The 15180-nt window shown below is 43.0% G+C and overlaps 1 protein-coding gene across 1 annotated transcript in view; it reads right to left on the reverse strand.

Moving 5' to 3' along the window:
- Window positions 1-866: 866 nt before the first annotated feature.
- The window catches only part of TBX20 (T-box transcription factor 20), a 35687-nt gene continuing 21373 nt past the window's right edge, over window positions 867-15180 (reverse strand). Inside the window, exons 7-8 of the mRNA XM_086614760.1 lie at window positions 6433-6542; window positions 867-1207 (exon numbers count right to left, since the gene is read on the reverse strand). Coding sequence (XP_086470886.1) covers window positions 867-1207; window positions 6433-6542 — 451 coding nt within the window. The remainder of the gene's footprint in view (window positions 1208-6432; window positions 6543-15180) is intronic.

The raw sequence follows: 15180 nt of genomic DNA on the forward strand, positions 1-15180 counted from the left end.
CATTTGCAGCTAGAAACAGGTCTTCAGCGGCAAGCGCAGCAGCAAACAAGCATTGATTCGGTATCTTGAGTTTCTAGTAACAGAATTTCCCCAAATCAACATTTTCCTTCATCATACCTTAATAGACAGTTAAATTTCTCCTCCTAGGATATTGGACAAACTTCTTTTTAGACTGAAGGACAGAATACATCGTTACTGCTACAGTCCTGTAACACAGTTCTTTTTTGGAACTGATAATGTTTTGTGAAAGAAACAAAGAAAGAATGAAAGACTTGTTAACAATTTTCTCTTTGGGATTATAGTAGGAACTAAGAAATACTGCTTTTGGTGAATATAAGCCAGTCTTTTAAAAAAGGACAGTGGCCTTCTCCACTGTGTCCCATTCTCAGCAAATGTGTGCTGAGATAGCCTTAAACATGCTCAAAGTTACAGCAATACATTTTTTTCCGTTTAGATGCTCATCAGTCACAAGAAGAGGTTAAGATGACTAAGAGTATTGCCTTTTTCAGGATTCTTCTAGCATATGAAAAAAGACCTATACACAATTCATTTGTACACTGCTGCATAAACACAATCTCTTTCCGCTAGGTATAGTGCACCTTTGGAACAAGCTGCACGCGACCAAAAATCCCGGGAGCTTTGGGATCCGTTTCGGCTGTGTTACACACAGATCTGTGAGCAGCTCCAAGCTGCACGCTTGCTCCTTGTGATCCCTCTAACGGAGGAATCTATATCCGTAATGCGTTTTCTCAGCTGGTTTGTTACGAGTTCAGCACTCCTGCCGCAGGCCTTTCAGGAAGGTCCCTTGTATTTTTCATACCCAACTTGCGTGTTTAAAACCTCGTGTTTCTCTCGTCTTACATCAGTCATACAAACGGCGTCATCACTGCGGAGGAGTGACGCAGTCCCTGGATAGCTGCGTAAGGACCCTGCTGGAAATAGTGGTGGTACCTGGGCATGTGGAAGGAAGGGAAGGTGGGGCCACTACCTTGCATGGAGCTGGCTATAGCAGAGGGTGTAAGAGGCATTCCCAGGCGGCTGTACGGAGGCAGAGATCCTTGGATCGGATGAGGAATGGGTGTAGCTATGGATGCAGTGCTGGTACCCAGGGCACTCAAAGACTGTGGATGCTGAAATCCGGGAAAACTGGTTGAGGAGGACACCCAGGAACTGAGGGACAGGTTATCAGATGTTGTAAAAGCTGACCCTGCAAGCAAAGAGAAAGAACACCTGACGTTTGCTCTGCAACACGGGAAGCTGGTAAAACAGCAAAGAAGGAGAAAAAAAATCTTTGACAAATTGTCATTGAAAATACTTCCCAAATCCTTCTCCTTATGCCAGGTTGGATGAGGCTTTGGGCAACCTGGTGTAGCGGAGGGTGTCCCTGCCCATGGCAGGGGGGTTGGAACTAGATGATCTTTCAGGTCCCTTCCAACCCTAACCATTCCATGATTCTGTGATTATTATTTGCCAGTTGCTATTCTTTATCACTGCATCTTAGATAAATTTCCATTTTAAGAAGCTGGCTGCAGTGGCTTGAACAGTAAAATCAGCTTTGCACCCTGGAGGTTTTTGGTATTAAACACTGAAGAGCCTTGTGATGGTGCCACTAAACACTGAGGCATCTACACATCACATCCCTGTTTTGAAGACATGCTTGTAGCTTTTTACATCAGATCCTGAGTAGAACTGGTTATTTTCTTCTAAAATTTCAGTCTGGCAAAAATGCAGAAAAATGTATTTTGCTGTAGAAGTTTTCGGTAGGTTTTTTGGTTTTTTACCCCAGTGAAACTTGTCAACGCTGAATCTTTTCACTCAACTTGGCTTTTTCCAAAATACAGAACAAAATATTCTAAAATGTCAAAACATTTGTTATTTTTCCAACTGTGTACAGTCCTCTAAGAAATGACACAGATGCTAAATCATAGTAAGAGGTGTGGTGTTTCAAGTGAAACGTACAAAAAGATTAAAAACTTGCTCCCAGGGTAATTATCTACTTGATCAAATGGAATCGCTTTCTTTGGTAGTTTTTTAATCTGAAAAGTTCCAAAAATTCTTTTAAAAAATCCTCCACCTCTTTAAAAGACTTTTTCTCTGAAGACTGTAAAATCAGAAAAAAAGGAGAAATGGTATCTTTAAATTGGAACTAAATACTTATTTTATTTTGACAGTAAAATTTTGAGAAATCAATGAATAATTTGTTTTGATAATCATACATGGTCATTTTCAAATAATCTGGTGACGATGTTGCCCTTCACCTCTGCAGTTCCTCTACGCATCTGGTCATCAGATGTCTGATTTCTAGAAATGGGGAATACAATAAAATCCTATAAATAAGCTCTTATTTTTGATTCCTATTCAAACAGCAATTCAACTCACATCCCTTCTGTATTTTCTTTCTTGTCCAACTTAGTCCGTTGAGAAAAAGTTTCTTACTTTAAGAAATAAATTTACTGGCAAGAGTATTTGGCAAAATATAATTGCAAGCCAGTATTGCAAAACATTCTGAGAAAACAAATTTTACAACAAGTATTAGTTTCATAAATCTGATTCTAGAAGATAGGTTCATCCAAATTGTGAAAGAAAAAGTAAGAAGACATTTATCTGTCAAGGTGAACTTATCGGAATTATATCATAGCCATGTACTCAAAACAAAACTCTGAGCAAACAACAATAGAAAGAAAAAATTCAAATCATTATTTTTTTTTAAAAAAAAACAACATGCATTTCTTTAAGGATATATTCTCAAATCAGAAGGAGAGCTAGTCTGGATTAATTCCTCCTCTGCTTAATGAAACAAGTGAAAGGGCCCAGTAACAGGAAAGAGAGATCGTGTCAATCCAGCAGTAGAAACGAACTAGATCCAAGTCCTGACCCCACCACTGAACCAAGTCCTGACCCTACCACTGAACCAAGTCCTAACTGCTGGGAAGTTACGATCCAGAGCCAAACTGTCACAGTTTGATGTGGAGGGGGGGGGTGGTTCTGGTGGCAGGAGAGGGGTTTTGCTCCCTGCAACCTCCCCGGTTTTGGAACCGGGTTAGGCTTAGTTCTGGCCACCAGATCAGACTGCCATCCCCCTCGGGGTTGAGCCAATAGGGCGCCTCTGCGAATTGCCCTATTTAAGTCAGGACAAAGGAACCGGAAAAGGTGCTTTGCCCAGGATCGAGCAGAGAAGGGAGGAGGGCACTGCCCCCACTCCCTGGCTCCCGGCCGGGCGGCTGCCTGCGTCGGGCCGGCGCCGCCCACGGAGAATGGCGGCGGCGGAGCCAGCTGGGGAACTCGGGGGCACCCCACTCCCGGGGTGCCCACTGGGCTGAGTTCACCTGGAGAGGACTGAGATCTGAGAGAAACAGCCGCATCGACAGCAGGTCAGTGAGGATGGAGCGGGAGGAGGTGTGCCGGAGCCGAGTTTCCCCTGCGGCTGATGGTGAGATGGCAGGCGGCCCCCCTGCAACCAGGACGGCCTCGGTGGAGCAGAGACCCACTCGCAGCCCGTGGGGAGAAGATGCCTGAGCCTGAGGCTGGTCGTGTTGGGGTGCACGACAAGGCAGAGAGGCATCTGGAGTCTGCGTGACGACCCACGCCGGAGCGAGTGGCTACAGCTCCCTAAGTACCCGAGACTGTGGTAAAGCCCACACCGGAGCAATCTGTGGGGAAGGATTGTTTCCAGTGGGCTGGACTCACGCTGGAGAAGTTTGTGGATTTTTCCTCATGGGTAGGGGATCCATTGGAGCAGGGGAAAAGGGTGTAAGGACTCCTTCTCCTTTAAGAAAGAAGCAGCAGTAACAGCACGGAATGAACTGACCTGCACTCCCCCAGTTCCTGCCCCTGTGCTGCTGGGGGGAGGAGGTAGAGCCAGGAGGAAAAGGAAAGGGGGGGGGAAGGTGTCGGTTTTAAGATCTGGTTTTGTTTCTTTCTGTCCTCTCGAGTAATCGGTTTTTGTTTCCCTTTGTCCTTCTAAGTAATCATTAATAAACTGTTTTGCTTTGAGAAAGCCCAGTCTGTTTTGCCCAGGACCATGGTTGGTGGGTGCTCCCTCTGTTCTTGTCTCAACCCTCAGTCCCTTTGTGGTTTTTTTTTTCCCTCCTCTCTACTTTACTGGAGAAGGAGAGACTGTGTGAGTTTTAGTTGCTGGATCAGCCTAAAACCACGACACAAACGATAAGGACACCACCGTACTCACAGAGAGCAAAACCCTTTATAAATCAGGGGGTGTCTGAGCATTACTGCAGTACAGGGAAAGCGGGATGCGAATCCGGATTTGACGAGAAGGTTTAAATTTTGCTCTGTTCCAGGTGGCTGCCATGAATCTCGTGTGCGGATGCTGGAGCACAGGCACCCAGACATTGTGCATTAAAGAGTTTTAGCTGGATTTATATATTTCATATCTGTTAATTCCTTTGGAAACAGACTTTTTATGATAAATATACTACTGAAGGACAGGCACTTCCATCTTTAGATGGCTGAAACTGGCTGAGATGAGAACGCTCTGGATGTAATTAGAATTAAACAGCAGTGATAGACTTTCTTTGTTCTACACAGAACAAAGCATGTGATTCCTTCTCATGAGGAACCTCCATAAGGGCCTTTTCCTCCTCCAGCTTCGATGGTCTCTAGTTGCAACTTAGTACTCCAAAAAGTCTCACATTACCAAGGTAATGGCAGTCGAGGCCTCGGAGAGCTTATAACACACACTGCTCATCAGCATGTCTGTATTTGGCTGTCAACTCTCATGCATATGGAAAGACACCCCTCCATTTTGCACACAAGGTAGTTTTCAAACGCATCAGAAGAAATAAAAATGCCCGTGGAGTTTCAGCAAGATCGTTATTTCTCTCCTCATATCTTGGAGGACTTTTCCTTATTTAAGGACACCAGACCTAATCAGAGAGTGAAGGCAGCACAAGGTACTCATCTGCAAGAGCAGTGTGTTTTACCTTCTGTGCATACCTCTGGTTGCCCAGAACAACCACGTCCTATGTTAGCATATGGCTCCCAGATTAGAAAAAAAGTTGGTTGCCGCAACTCATCATCTTCCTCACGTACTCATTTGTCATATTGCAAGCAAATGCAGAACTGTACCTTGTATATATTGTACATAACATGGATTTTAATAAACTGTCCCTTCATCCTTCTTCAGGATTCTCTTCAGAAGAGAAAGGCTCTGAAGGCCAGTTCTCAGTTGAGGTTCACCTCGTTCACTTTGTCACTCCCAAAGGAGGACATCATACCTGGGAGAAATGTCATTCTTGGAGACAAGGTGCCTTACTCTGAGCATTTCTGGCAAGGGAAAATTTAACACTGTCTTCAACAATAAGTGGCCTAGGATCTAAGCTGACATGAAGCGAGGTAATCCCCTGGAAGTATGTGAAAGGATGGCATCCTACCAGCTGAGGAGTTGCCCCAGAAACTCTGCAATCTAAGGAACTGCTCTTGGAATAGACACGTATGAACGAGCCCACCTAATCACATTTTGGTGAAGAGCAACTCGTGGTTAAAAATAAGCGTGTTTTCCCTGCACAAGTCCAAAGAGCTTATGACCAGAAATAATGCTCTTATCTTAGCAGCACTCTATGAAGTTAGAGGACGAGGCAAGGTCGCTGGCAGTCGGAGGGCAGATAGAACTGCTTTACCTCAAGTGGCTGCTGCGTATCAGGCCGGTCACAAAGTCAACATGCAAAGCATAATGCAACACACGTTTATGCTAGTCAGCGATCCCACGGGGTAGGTTTGAGGTCTGTTTCCAGTGGCAAATTATGACAGATGCGATTTGGCCGGCGAACATCCCCACAAAGAACGACTCTGCCTTGCTACTACTTTTCCGACTGCTAAAGTAGACAAACAATTTGATAAAGCATTGGAGGTGAATTGCCTCAGCAGGAAGAGCACCTTTTAGAGACCAAGAGTTAACAATTAAACATCAATTTTCTGGAGAGCTATGGACTTTTCCTCCTGAAGAGGCAAAGCAGATTAACCGCAGGCTGGTTGAAGATGGTCAGAACCAAGTCCTCTGTTCACAGAAAGCTGGAGAGGCAGCAAATGGCACATCTACATGGTACTTTACAAACGGTGCTGAGCTCCAGCCAATGAGTCCTGCCAAGGGATGGGGAGCGTTAGCTTGTTCTCAGCACCACGGTAATGAAGTTGTCTGGTTTTTGGCCATCTCAAAGAGGAAACAGAAGTAGTTGTCTTCTGCTGGCAAAGGCATCTCTAAAGCTGCCTCCTGAACTAGCCACCCACACCAGTGCCATGGGTATGTCAGACGTCCAGAAGAACCATAAGGTAACAAGTATTCCTCTTCATTATCGGACTTCAGGGCGGAGGCACATGCCAGAGAAATACTTTGGAGTAACAAGTACTGACTGTCGTCCTCCTTTTCTCAAGCATAAGTAGGTCACCACAGTTTATTTCATGAGCACGTTTTCCTACCTCTGCTTTGTGTTGCCTGGCTGTCATCTCCAAGATCATCTTCTCCTCCATAGGTTCGAATGGGGGATCGGGCATAGGAATGCTTTTGGATGAGGCTCTCCACGCTTTCTCTGTGAAAGGAAACGACATACTGTATCGATAACGTCCTGAACCGCCTCCTAATTCATTAGGTTAAATACAATGAACATGCTGCCTTTTCCCTGTCCATGTCACAGCTTTCTCACACAGGCTCTCCAAAAATTCCTTAATGCAAGGGCATGTGTTGAGAGCACGTCACTGGAAATGCCGAACTCAGCCCGCGGTGTTTTAATGTTGCAGATCACCTCTTACCTGCGTGGTACTGCTTCTTCAGCAGACAAAGCAGAGTAAACTTCCCGCTGCATTTCCTGGATGTGTTCTCAGACAGGGAGCATGAAACCAGCACTCTTCACAAATTTGGAAACTCAAGCTCTGGGGTTATTTGTGCTGAGTGACCAATCTGGGTTCAAAGAGACACCTGTGGTCCAGCTCCTTTCAAACGAGCTTTCACATCACACCTGACCACCTCCTCTGGTGCTCGGAATTTGGGGACGAGAGATAGATGTGTCCAGAGACAGCTTGGCTCTAACCATCCTCTCTCGGCATCGGAGTCAAGGCTGGTTTGTAGCAGGAAGTCTACAGACACTACCGATCTCGTGCCGCGTCTATTCTGGGAGGTCAGACGTGTCTGCCAGGCCCCCGCCTCACTGGTGGCACAAAGCACTGAAGTCACCCAAACAATTTTTAAATAGAAGGAAGGCATATCTGCACGATAAGCCATAGCAGTTTGTAGGAAAGAGCCAACCTTACACGTTCCCGGCGCGTTTCCATGTAAGTAGGTGGCATTACACCAAAGATGAATACGACCTGGGCACGTTTCCAAAGTGGCTTTGACCTTCTGTTCCCGTTTAAGAAATCTAAGTAGCAATGGCTGTTTAAATCTGCTGCTCGGTAAAGGTTTTGCCTGAATTTACCATTTGGCCATTCATACTTGCTAACTTGCCCTTCGCTCAGAGAGTGTGGCCATTGCAGAAATTCCAAGGAAAAACATTTTCCAAGTACCATGATAAATCACAATGGCACATGTTTTCCTTTCCTACAGAAAGCCCATTATGGTCATTTTGTCCTTGGTCTATCACTGGCATCATTACTTATGCTAGTCTCCTCGGAAAAAAAATAAATAAAAAGGGGATCTTATCAAAGTGATTTACTTGTGTCAGGATTGGAAGTGGACTGAAAGCAATGGCAGTTCCTACATAAGGATGATATAATTGAATTACTGCCTTTTAAGTGATTGAAAACAGTAGGCATATCGAGGCTATCTCGAAGAAGATTTTACAAAGAAAAAGACAGATGGCATTGTTTACATTATGCGCTGAATGCCTCTTGAAACTTCTTTTTTTCTGAAGCAGAATGTGAAATGCAAAGAATTTTACTTAACCAAAAAGACTACCTCGGATGAGTACAGAATAATGAATTAGACCAGCGTTGTCTGAGTGATTTAGATACCAGTTTACAAACATATTCGTAACCAAAGAATTACTAATCTTCAAAGGCCTGAAAAATAAATTTGATTCAGGTGATTGTCTGTGTTGTTTCTTTACATTTCTTTCTGTTGTTTCTTTACATTTCTAGTAAAGATCTGCTTATAACAACAGACATTACAGTATGTAATAATATCCTGATGCAACAGAAACAATGAAGGCTCTAGTTTTAGTGCAGTGGGCCAAATTCATCTCAAAAACATTGGATCCAATGGTGGTTTGTGGATAAACTCACCCCAATAAATTTACATTTGAATTACCTACAGGGATTTAAAGCTAAATCAAATGCCCACAACACAATTGCAGACTAAATTCTTTCCAGATGGGTTTGTATGCTAGACAGAGAACTCTATTATTTTATACGGTTGTCTTCTTTTAAAGGAAAAAGACATGACTTCTTAGTGAACCCTGAATCTGCAAAGTTTGAACCAGGGAGCTACGTGTAGGTTTATTTATATATTTTTAATTTTGAATGTTGCAGGTAGTATGTTAAAGGTTTTAGAAGATTAATCTCATTCATTGGCACAAGAAGCAAAGGTTTTGATGGCAGAGGGAACAGTCTAAGGCAGAAATTTGGATCAGGGAAAGCAACTAATTTCACAAAAGCAGTTCATTTTGTGCAGCTGGGACTTAATATTCAAAACTGTATATGCTTATCTCGCCTAACCGTGTTGCTGGTTTACGCTATAATCACAACATGCCTGCTAATTTTTCATTTAGAGGTTGAGGCTGTGATTCACATCATGGGTGCAAAGCATTGAGATTCACACCAGACTTTAGGCACCTGGCCCCCACAGCCTCCAGGTGGACACTCTTCACATACCACACATGCTGCACATAAACCTCCAAACAAATCTATGAAATGCATAAGGCTGAGCAGAAAACCACCTAAGCATGCAAAAGGAAACAAAGGAAAACAAGAAGTGGTCTATTATCTCCACTCATGAAGTGTCTCTCAGAGTTATGCCACCAAGCACTGTTTCTTCCACCTAGAGAAACAAGAGCTGAAATCTCTGGTCAGGTCTCCCCATCCCGGACAAATGACCTAAGGTAAGGAATCTCTCCTTCCCTTTGTGTTTCGAATTAAAGGGGTGATGGCTGCTGCACAATGCTCAAATATTTCATGCTCAGAGAATCCCACCTGGAGATCAAGCCTTCTTGGAGAAGAAAGAGGTTGCGACTCATCTAATCTACGACAACACGTAGAGCTTCCCACATAGGTTAGAAAGATGAGGGCAGCCTCCTCCACCCTTTAAAGACAGAGGTGCTTTAGGACTTTTTCCAAAGTAGATGTGTAGGAGAAAGCAAAACTTTAACAACAAGATTTAAGTGCTTGCAAAATCTAGTTCAAAATGCAGACACAAGGCTGGCAATCCAGAACACAGTTTCCTGCTTATACCCTTTTGTCAACCAAGGCCAAAAGGACTTAAATCTCAAAATCTTCTTGAAAGTTCCGTTCATGGAAGTGTGAACCGTTTAGGATATCCAGAATATAGTGCTCTATAGAGTGGACCAATAAAATAATTTTTTTTAAACTTCCAAAATATTATAATAATAATAATACTAAGCATGAAAGACATCTGGCTTTATAGTTCTGCATGCAACATCTTCAGATATCTCCATGTGGTTCAAAGGATTCATGTAAATAGTTTTATAAATTACTGAAGAAATCAATTTGCCACGTTACGATTCTGCTGAATAAAAAAATAAAAGTGAAGAGTAAGGTGGAATTTTTTTAAAGTTTTCCTGTAGTTTTTTTCAGAGTCGATCCACACTAAACCGGCTGAAGAACAAAATGACCTCCAGTTACTCAATGCTCAACCTCTGTACTTCCGTTACTCAGTTTGTGATCAGACACTTGTTATCTAATACTTGGACCTAACAATTTTTACCTTTTAACATATCTTAGAAATCCACAGTTTCTTCTATTAGCAGTAAACTTTGAGAGATCACAAGCTGCTAGCTGGAAAAAGGAAAGAGGTCTTCTTTCTGTCAAATTCTTTTGTGTGGTCTACCAACAATTTTCAGTCTTCCAGACAGCCCTTCAACTCACAGATATCTTGTAAATACCCAGAGGAGGGGAAAAACGCACACATAGGCATAATATATGACTGTGATTAAGCTGTGCTGTGTGTACAACTGGATAATAGTAGCAGATGACAGGCTGGAGAAGAGCAAGTTGGGGGCTGAAGCTGTTTGAGAAAAAGGAGGAGGAACCGAGTGCCAAATGGAGCAAGGAATAAAACAGTGAATTTTGAAGCAGGAATTGAAGGAATCGAAGGGTTGGGAGAATTCTTCAACTAAGGATAAACGTTTCAGGGTGCATGGGGAGCATCTTGCCATTCTGCAGGCTTTAACCCCTTGACTGAACATTTCACTCTTGTCCCTGCTGGCAACTGATTCCAAAACTAAACTTCCAGCTAGGGATGCTTTGTCTTGCAGCTACAAGCCGAGTCTTTGGCCTTCTTTAGTTAACAGTGCCCTGTAGGTACAGAGGAGTCTCAGAGGATTGAAAGCAGATAGGTAAATCCTGACATAGCTGACGAATGATTCACTAACACTTTATGGAATAAACACCAAGATCTTGCCGTGGCTATGAACTGGGAGATAGCAGAAACCAGCTGACTCGGGAAGCAGCTGAGGAGCGAGGCCCTGCATAAGGATGCTTGCTTCCTTTTGCTGTCAACCCAGATTAGCGAAATTCCCTTTGGGAGACAGTAAAGTCCCAGATTACCGAGCAGCATCTCTAATCAAGATGAAAGAGCAGTACTGCTTTGTACTGGAAGCAGGCATCTCTCTGATGCTTCTGTGTCATTTTTTCTGCTCCTTTTGCTGTTACTCTGCTTCAGCTGTGCATTCGCAGCAGCCCGGTCATCACCAGAAGTGCATGACCACGAGCCCCCCTGATACGCAAGAGGGTCACCTGGCCACGATGCACTGTCAACCCTGATGCTGCTACATGCCTGCGTGCACCTGAAGCTATGGATTCTCCTGAATTTGGCAGAGCGTGCACCCAGGGGATGGGGACAGGAAGCCTACCTTCTTCCCTTTGGAAACAAGGAGGCTTGAGGCAATATATTTGGTTTTGGCAGAAGGTTTTAGAAAAGCTTATCTAGAACTAGAGTGCCTGAGTTAGTATCCGTCTTAGATCTAGACCATAGATCCAAAGAGGATGGCATTGGTGTCATAGGCAACCACCTGTTCCACTGGGAGCCCGATTCAAATTTGGCTATTCAGCCTGGAAAAGAGAAGGCTCCAGGGTGACCTTATAGCAGTCTTTCAGTACTTAAAGGGGCTACAAGAAAGCTGGAGAGGGACTTTTTACAAGAGTATATAGTGATAAGACAAGGGGCAATGGCTTTAAACTGAAAGAGGGGAGATTTAGATTGGATATAAGGAAGAAATTTTTCGCTCTGAGGGTGGTGAGGCACTGCACCAGGTTGCCCAGAGAAGTTGTGGATACTCCATCCCTGGAAGTGTTCAAGGCCGAGTTGGATGAGGCTTTGGGCAACCTGGTGTAGTGGAGGGTGCCCCCGCCCATGGCAGGGGGGTTGGAACTAGATGATCTTTGAGGTCCCTTCCAACCCAAACCATTCTATGATTCTGTGATTCTATGATTCTGATTCAACCTCCTTTGAAGACAACGTACAAAAGTCAGACTGCAGTGAGAAAGAGCAGGTGGCAGAGCCAGGCCCTCTGAACTTGTATCTTCCACAGAGGTTGCTGTCTAAGTAATGGCTACAAGAGGCACAAATTTCAGAGCAGAGTTGAGCAACTTGTTAGTGTTTTCTCTTTTTGCCCTTACTATCCAAGTGCCAGGTAAGCAAAAAGATAAAGATATCCTCAGAATTCACTCCCTGTTCCTGGTGTCATGAGGTTTGTGGTTTTTCTTTTGTTTTAGTTTTTTTTTTATTTTCTTTACAAGAAAAAGGCAACATTAATTAAAAAAAAAATAATATAAGGAGAATGATAAAATACTAAAACTGACAACCATGTTTTGCTTGGCCATTCAGTTCAACACAAAGAAAAATACAGAGCAGGATATAAAGTGTATGAATTATCAGTTTGCAGCCTGAATGACTTCTTTAGTTCTGCATTTCAAAGGTTTCCTTTTTTCGTAGCTGCCAGTTAGTATGTTTGGAAGAAAGCCCAGATAACAGAAGACATCAGAAGTGAGGTGAGGTGAAGACAGATGGAATAAATGGGCTGAGAAGGCACAAAAATAAACTTGTCGGAAGTCGCACTATAGTAGAACTTTTTTTTTTTTTAAGGGAAAAGATGACTAATTTGTCCAAGACGCAAGTGCTAAAACAAGTCTGTGAAAAAAAAAAAACAACAACAACAAAAAAAAAACGAATCCAAACCAAAAAAAAACCCAACACAGGAGGAGGAATAAATACTTTTCCATAACAGCAGCTAAGAGTGAACGACTAACACTGTCAGAACCACGGTTCAGATACCACTCAGCCTTCATGTTCCTGTGGCTTTCAGTTGCTGTTTTACACATGTGCAAACATACATGACATATACATTTGCTACACATAGTTGCTGTTATAGATGAACATTACACACTGACCCTTGGAACCTGATTCAGCTCTGACACAGTACGGACCAAATCCTCAACCAGGACAAAGTTTCTCTGTTCCACAGCCTGGGTTAGACATGAACAAGTTCCAACCAGGGAAGAACCAGGGCCCATCAAACTACATGAATTTTAATTTGGCCCAAACACTAATATAGAGTCACCAAACACTTTCACACAAAATCAAAACTATTGGGCAAGCGTTGGATGAACACAATGCTCCAAGAACACCTGCAATTTAAAGAAAGAGGAGAAACAAGAATTAAATTATGAAAAATCTAGGTTTTGATGTGCAGGAGAAAGAGCAGGTGTATCTCCAAAGCGGTGTTTACTGCTGCCTTCGCAATAAATATCTGGCTATCGGCAATTCTGGAAGAGCTGTGATATGCATGGAGGTGACATAGCCTGGCTAAAGGCATGACATGGGAAAAGTAATGACACTTACGAAGGAGCATGAGGTTATTAAATACACCCACTCCATACCCACTGCCTGGCTAACAGTAAGCAGAGTTAGAGGAACAAGACTTGAAGGGAATGCTTCAGGTGTCTAAATGTAGGCAGGTGGTGCTTTCTAGATGTCTTAAGACATCTACAATGGAAGGGATGATATAGAAAATACAGACAATCCAACTACCCCTCTGGAGCAGCAGATGGAGGCTGGAGTAAACTGAGCATATCTGGAATGGTACCAGATACCAAGCATTTAGGCACCGGAGTCCCTGGTGTTTCTCCCCAAACTCAGGACTTCACTACTTCTCCCAGCCTAAACATCAGAGATGGTCTCCCATGGTGGGTTGCCGACATTCGCAGAATGAGAACTAGCTGAGGATAAAAGAGCAGCTGGTGAGTTCAACTTGTTGGAGGAGAACTATGACAAAGCCCTACTTAACCATGGACATGGGGAGAAGGTCGTAGAGAAAATATGTTTCTGGCTGTTGGTAGGGTGCTGTCAAGAGTCAGGGAAGTTCTTCTAGACCGGCAGTAAGAAGTGGGAATGGGGAGGAAGGCAGCTCTGAGGGGTGAACAGGGAAGGGATGGAAGAGAGGACCGCTGTGGACAGCACATCGTTAAGCACATGGCTTTGACTGCTACTTCAACAGGGCAGTGCCCATATCCGGGCGTAAGCATCCATTTGGCTTACAGCCTTGTAAGCCAATGTGATGTATTTCCACGTCTCAGACATGAATATCCTCAGGGGAAAATCCAGAATCTGATTACCATGCAAATCCAGCTGGGATGTAGCTCTCTTACTTCCTCCATCCCCCAATCCTTTCTTTCTCTGCCGAAAAATTACTTGGGTGTGCAGCCGTACTTTTCCGTTACTTAAGATATTGCCTCTTGAAGTATACATCTACCTCCCAGAAGTATTATTGGACTTGTGCAGATGGGTACACTCCCTTAGCTCTCTTTAATAGTTACAAGTCCACACCCTGAACTTGCCTGTCACATACTGGATCAAACAGACAAGCAACGTTCAGATCATGATTACGATCTGTCAAATCTTGTTTGATCATTATTTTACGATTCAGTAGTTCTGTTGACTCACGCTCTTGAAACGATCAACTTTTTCTCTGGATTATTTGCATGATACTAACTATGATTGTTTTATTTATTTATCTGTTTATTTTGAAAAGGTTAGTTCTTCGCAGCACGTCAAAAGGTAAATTCAGGCTCGAGGTAAAAAATTAATGTGTTAGATTCTGATTTTGCACCCTTCATGGCTTTGGCAGTTTTTTCTTAAGCAGAAGCATAAAGATATTCCCTTAAATCCTATCTCCAGAGTGAATTGCTCAGAAAAGCTGCGTTAGTCTTTTTCACAAAGGTTATAATTAAAAAATATCACACTCATCCACATTACTGCATTTGGCATCCTGTAGTCAACACCACAGCTGCTAAATGTTCCATTTTTCAATCACAACCACTGTGGGAGCCTTTTTGTAATAGAGGAAATGTAAATACCACATAAAAAGATCAAAAGGTGAATCAGCAACTTATCTAAATCACAGTAGCCCCAGATAAAGTCTGCCCCATTACCATAAATAGATTACCACAAGTAATGTATGGAAAGAGTTAGTTGTGGAAGGAATCTCACATCCTTCTAAAAATTCGGTATATACCAAACTCGCCAGAGATTTTTTCAATGGTTAAAAGCTTTGCAGAGGCAGATATAGGGAAACCATTGTGAGGTATTTAGGCAGGAAAAAAAGAAAATACAGGCACTTCGACAGCTTTGCTGTTGCCTACTTCCTCTACCATTTTGCAAATTTCTCTGCCTTTACGTATACTGTTTTAGCTCCGACACGTATAATGCAAACAGATTTAATCCTAAAGGCATTTGCAGCTTGAATTTCCTACACAGGGATCGTAAATCTAGGATGGGAAGCCTGAAATCGTTAAAGTCACATATTTATAAAATCATATTCAATTAGGTTAAAAAAGTGCAATTTCTGTCATCATGTCATAAAAAGATGTGTTTTTCTCTCAGATCTACTATAAAGCAAAGCTCCCTATATTGTTACAGATAGAGGCTGTTTTCAATCAGTTACAAGGAGCAATCCAATTACTGGATGGTTTAGTGCAGTAACTGACTCCAGACTAATTTAA

The sequence above is a fragment of the Tauraco erythrolophus genome, chromosome 7 (assembly GCF_009769465.1).
Source record: "Tauraco erythrolophus isolate bTauEry1 chromosome 7, bTauEry1.pri, whole genome shotgun sequence".
NCBI lineage: Eukaryota > Metazoa > Chordata > Aves > Musophagiformes > Musophagidae > Tauraco > Tauraco erythrolophus.